The sequence below is a fragment of the Salvelinus sp. IW2-2015 genome, linkage group LG4q.1:29, assembly GCF_002910315.2.
Source record: "Salvelinus sp. IW2-2015 linkage group LG4q.1:29, ASM291031v2, whole genome shotgun sequence".
Taxonomy (NCBI): domain Eukaryota; kingdom Metazoa; phylum Chordata; class Actinopteri; order Salmoniformes; family Salmonidae; genus Salvelinus; species Salvelinus sp. IW2-2015.
The window spans coordinates 81,414,116-81,420,115 of NC_036842.1; the positions used below are offsets into that span (position 1 = coordinate 81,414,116).

Consider the following 6,000-nt stretch of genomic DNA (forward strand, 5'->3'; position numbering starts at 1 on the left):
TCTTGATGAGCCGATAAATGGTTGATTTAGGTGCAATCTTACTGGCAGCAATATCCTTGCCTGTGAAGCCCTTTTTGTGCAAAGCAATGATGACGGCACGTGTTTCCTTGCAGGTAACCATGGCTGACAGAGGAAGAACAATGATTCCAAGCACCACACTCCTTTTGAAGCTTCCAGTCTGTTATTCGAACTCAATCAGCATGACAGAGTGATCTCCAGCCTTGTCCTCGTCAACACTCACACCTGTGTTAACGAGAGAATCACTGACATGATATCAGCTGGTCCTTTTGTGGCAAGGCTGAAATGCAGTGGAAATGTTTTTGGGGGATTCAGGTCATTTGCATGGCAAAGAGGGACTTTGCAATTAATTGCAATTCATCTGATCACTCTTCATAACATTCTGGAGTATATGCAAATTGCCATCATACAATCTGAGGCAGCAGACTGTGAAAATTAATATTTTTGTCATTCTCAACTTTTGGCCACGACTGTATGTATTGATTTGTAGGCTATGGGTGAGGTTGTTAAATGTATATAGTTCTGTCCTTGAGCTGTTCTTGTCTATTAATGTTCTGTAATATGTAATGTTTCATGTTTTGTGTGGACCCCAGGAAGAGTAGCAAATTCCAATTAGAATGTGAAACCCTCAGGCTTTCAGGCTGATCATGTTCAGACAGCCTAGCTATACTGGAAATATAGGAATACAGGTTGACATGATTCAAAACATATTGTGCAGTAAATGTTTTATACTTATGTGCATTAATTCCATTAACTGGTCATTCCAATTCAATTCCAATGCAAAAAGTCAAAACAGTCTAATTCCAATTCCATAACTTGAAGATTGTTTCATTTAATTTAATTCAACGTAAATTCTTCACTTCATGAGTGATTTCAAGAATTGAATTGGAATTTCAAATGAATTTGGAAATGATGCCAACCCTGCTGTCAGTCTTTTACCACACCCGTACCAACTGAGCCACACAGACAACAGAGCGCTGAGAGCACTGCTGTTCAGACATACTGACACTCGTTTACATCTAGATAAGTACTCACACGTGACTCAGAACATACATGACAAAACAGCTCTCGCCACACGGACGAGCGAGTAATGGAACCAGACACGGTGTGACACAGTGGTGAAACCTTGACTTTAGTGATGTTGCATCCCTCTTTTATTTGAACACAGTAAATCATTCTCTAGAGATAAGAAGGACAACTCTACCAGTGTTGGGGAAGCTACTCTGAAAATATACACTGAGTATACAAAACATTAGGAACACCTTCCTAATATTGAGTTGCACCCCCTTTTGCCCTCGGAACATCCTCAATTCGTTGGGGACATGGCCTCTACAAGGTGTTGAAAGCGTTCCACAGGGATCCTGGCCAATGTTGACTCCAATGCTTCCCACAGTTGTCAAGTTGGCTGGATGTCCTTTGGGTGGTGGAACATTTATTATTATATTTTCTCTCCCCAATTTCGTGGTATCCAATTGTTAGTAGTTACTGTCTTGTCTCATCGCTACAACTCCCGTACGTACGGGCTCGGGAGAGGCGAAGGTCGAGCCATGTGTCCTCCGAAACACAACCCAACCAAGCCACACTGCTTTTTAACACAGCGCGCATCCAACCCGGAAGCCAGCCGCACCAATGTGTCGGAGGAAACACCGTACACCGCACCTGGTCAGCGTGCACTGCGCCCGGCCCGCCACAGGAGTCGCTAGTGCGCGATGAGACAAGGATATCCCTGCCGGCCAAACCCTCCCCTAACCCGGACGACGCTAGGCCAATTGTGTGCCTCCCGGTCGTGGCCGGCTGTGACAGAGCCTGGGCTCGAACCCAGAGCCTTAGACCACTGTGCTACCCGGGAGACAAGGGTGGTGGAACAATCTTGATACACACAGGAAACTGTTGAGGGTGAAAAACCCAGCAGCGTTGCAGTTCTTGACACAAACCGGTGTGCCTGCCACCTACTACCATACTCTGTTCAAAGGCACTTAAATGTTTTGTCTTGACCATTCACACTTTGAGTGGCACACACGCAATCCATGTCTCAATTGTCTCAAGGCTTAAAAATCCTTCTTTAACCTGTCTCCTCCCCTTTATCTACACTGATTTGAAGTGGATTTAACAAGTGACATAAGGGATCATAGCTTTCACCTGGTCAGTCTATGTCATGGAAAGAGATGGTGTTCTTAATGTTTTGTACACTCAGTGTAGTTTACCAAGCTACCAATTACTTCACACTGGAAGAGGTTTAGCTACACTAAAGCTCCCCTTTAAAACATACAGTTACTTTGAGAAAGTAGTTCACTACATCCAAACTACTTTCTGAAAAATTATCATGAGCTTAAATCTGAAATGTCATAGACGACAAATTGCAAGAACAGATCACTTTGGGGTAATATTTGAACAGCATTTGTAATTTAGCTTATTAAACACAAACGATTTTCAAGTGAGAATTAGGCAGGTCTGATGCCGAAAAAGAAAGGAAATTATTGCCCTTACCCATATTTTATTTATTTTATGCCAAAGTATGGTGTGTAGTTCCAGTAGTTAGCTACACCACTACATGACAACACGTAATTAACAACTGAAAACAGAAACTTTATTTGAATTTAGTTAAACTGCCACCAACCCCTTGCAAAACATAGTTAAATGACTAGTTGAGCTCTCCCCAACACTTTCCTCTACATGACACCTGTCCATTGACCAATCCCTCTATGGGTTATAGAATAGTTCATGTCATATAAAGATACTACTAGTCCATAGTAATGGCTACATTTTAATCTCATTCTGGGTGTTAAATGTTATGCCGAGAAGTAGCCATGTTTTGCAGGCTTATAGACACATGGTCGCATACATTCTAGAACGAGACTAGCTTTTAGTAACCTGTGCTGCCACCTTGTGTTGGAAGTATACATTACAACACAAAACTCCACAAAACACAGTCCACATACCGTACAATGCTGATGGGGGATGTGTATTGGGCTCCTATCCCATCTCCAGTACATTAATAGAGAGGCCCCTGAGTGACCAACCTAAAAACCAACTGACCTCTCTAGCCCTGACAGCTGACCTTTGACCTTCTCCCATCATCCCCCCAGTGCCTCCGAAGCCAGCGCACCTCCAGAGCCAGGTGACGGTGCCTGCTGGTCCCCTGCTGGCGCTGGGGCGCGTGGAGAGAGGACTCTTCAGAGCCACCATGGAGGAGGGAGGAGGAGGGGCGGTGACGGGGAAGAGCCGGGAGAAACCCTCCAAAGTCTTGGACCTCATCAACCACTTTGAGGAGAACAGGTAGAGCACCATGCAGGGAAAAAAGTGGAGTACAGAGTGGGTAGGGGAGAAAATTATCAATTAGACCCTAACCGAGATACAGACCTGACTCAAATATGTGTGAAATGATTACCTCTGTGTGTTCTTGCTCTTGTGAATGTGTAAAAGAGTATATTAACTGCTAAGAGAGAGTAATTCGACATGGATGCATCTATTTACATCACTTACTTCACCTTATCGTAATAAACAAAATACCTTATTCAGGCGGACATGAGTAGTAATCAGTGTGACGTCAAACCTTAATGCAAACGGAAAAGTTTATATTTCCTAATATCCCTTACTATTTAGAAGATTAACTAAAAAGAGAGAGCACTAGAGCTCTCTCTGCACTTTAGACAGAGAGAGCACTAGAGATCAGCTTGTGTTTCACAAGTCAAAGCGTTAGTGGAGGATGAAAAGAGATTTGTACAGAGCGGAAAATCAGCTCCCTCACTTGTGGGAGAGAGCTCACTGCTGTAGAATGAAGTCTAGAAGAAAGAGGTAGGATTTTAATACAAACTTTATATCATGTTTCGATTCCTGTCTCATTGTTAGATTGGCTCCTTGATCAAAAGGTTTGGCTATGTGAATCTGTCTATTGTCATTTGTCCCACAAGGGCAAGGATAAGTGTTTCCTCTACAGCAACACAGCCATTCTCAAAACGGCATTAGTTATGATTTCAATAAACAAACACTTGTTGCTAATTTATTATAAGCATTGTAGCTATCTATTGTGTCATCTGTCTTCATCTATTTTCCTATGACTTTAAGACGTTTTTGATTTCATTCCTGCTTGGTTACAAGTCTGAGTGGTGATTTTAGCAGCATGTGAGGAGACCCATTAGTGAGCGCTTGAGAGGCAGAAACAATGGTGCCCTTGTGTGAAACGCTTATGCAGTGCAGTCCAACAGCATTGAGCCAGCATCATTACCCCACTCCATCCAGCACTGCCAACCGAGGCCTCTACAGGCCAACTAAGATCTCTGGAGCTACAAGCTCACCCTCAGAGTGCATTTTTTTCAGCAGAAGAAGGACAGCCTATAAGGAATAGAATTAGCGTAGTTATTCATAGGAGAGGAAACCTGGAAATCCAGCATGTGAAGCTATTAATGTAGCAATAAAGCCTCTCTTTTCATTTACATTTTAGTCTTTTAGCAGACACTCTAATCCAGAACATTTTAGAGTTAGTGCAATCATCTTAAGATAGCTAAGTGGGACAACCACCTGTCTCTTATACACATCTAGATGTGTATAAGAGACAGGTTTTATACCACAGGCATAGAAAGTATATTTTTCCTCAATAAAGTAGCTATCAGTAGAGTCAGAGCTAGAAGGGGGGGGGGGGGTACTGTTTGTAGAGGTAGGGTTTCAGATGTGTTCAGAAGATGGGCAGGGACTCTGCCTGCCCCAATGGTGGAAGCTAGTTCCACCATTGGGGTGCCAGGACAGAGAAGTGCTTGGACTGGGCTGAGTGGGAGCTGCCCTCCTGTACGGGTGGGAGGGCCAAGAGACCTGAGGTGTCAGAACAGAGTGCTCGGGTAGGGGTGTAGGGTTTGAGCATAGCCTGGAGGTAGGGCGGGGAAGTTCCTCTTGCTGTTCCGTAGGTAAGTACCATGGTCTTGTAGTGGATGCGAGCTTCGACTGGAAGCCAGGGAGTGTGAGGAGGAGCGGCGTGACATGAGAGAACTTGGGAAGGTTGAAAACCAGGGGGGCTGCATCGTTCTGGATAAGTAGCAGGGGTTTGATGGCACAAGCGGGGAGCTCAGCAAACAGCGAGTTTCAGTAGTCCTGACAGGAGAGGACAAGTGCCTGCGCCGCTTCCTGTGTGAGGTAGGGTCATACTCTATGGATGTTGTAGAGCATGAACCTGCAGGAGCTAGTCGCTGCTTTGATGTTTGCAGAAAATGACAGGGTGTTGTCCAGGGTCCCCCGGGAGGAAGAGCAGCTCCATTTTTGTCAAGGTTGGGCTTGAAGTGGTGGGCTGACATCCAAGTTGAGATATCTGCCAGGCACACAGAGATGCGTGCCGCCACCCGGGTGTCAGAAGTAGGGAAGGAGAAAAGTAGTGTCATCCACATAGCAATGATAGGAGAGACCATGTGATGATATGATGGAGCCGAGTGACTGTGTAGAGAGAAGAGGAGATGGTCTAGAACTGAGTCCTGAGGGACACTAGTAGTGAGAGTATGTGCAGACATAGATCCTCTCCACATCACCTGGTAGGAACAGCCCGCCAGATAGGATGCAATCCAAGAGTGTGCAGAGCCTAAGACGCTCAGCCCTGAGAGGGTGGAGAAGACGCTCTGATGGTTCACAGTGTCAAAGGCAATGGATAGATCTAGGAGGATGAGAACAGAGGAGAGAGAGAGGCCGCTTTGGCAGTGCGGAGAGCCTCCGTGACACAGAGAAGAGCAGTCTCGGTTGAGTGACCCGTCTTGAAGCCTGACTGGTTTGAGTCAAGAAGATCGTTCTGGGGGGCCTCCCGGGTGGCGCAGTGGTCTAGAGCACTGCATCGCAGTGCTATGCTGCGCCACCAGAGTCTGGGTTCGCGCCCAGGCTCTGTCGCAGCCGGCCGCGACCGGGAGGTCCGTGGGGCGACGCACAATTGGCTTAGCGTCGTCCGGGTTAGGGAGGGTTTGGCCGGTAGGGATATCCTTGTCTCATCGCGCTCCAGCGACTCCTGTGGCG

General features: G+C 45.9%; 1 protein-coding gene across 1 annotated transcript in view; it reads left to right on the forward strand.

Moving 5' to 3' along the window:
- LOC111961027 (FYVE, RhoGEF and PH domain-containing protein 4) overlaps window positions 1–6,000 on the forward strand; it is a 96,229-nt gene that overhangs the window by 71,598 nt on the left and 18,631 nt on the right. The window contains exon 4 of the mRNA XM_070443162.1: window positions 3,105–3,294. Within this exon, the coding sequence (XP_070299263.1) occupies window positions 3,105–3,294 (190 nt within the window). The remainder of the gene's footprint in view (window positions 1–3,104; window positions 3,295–6,000) is intronic.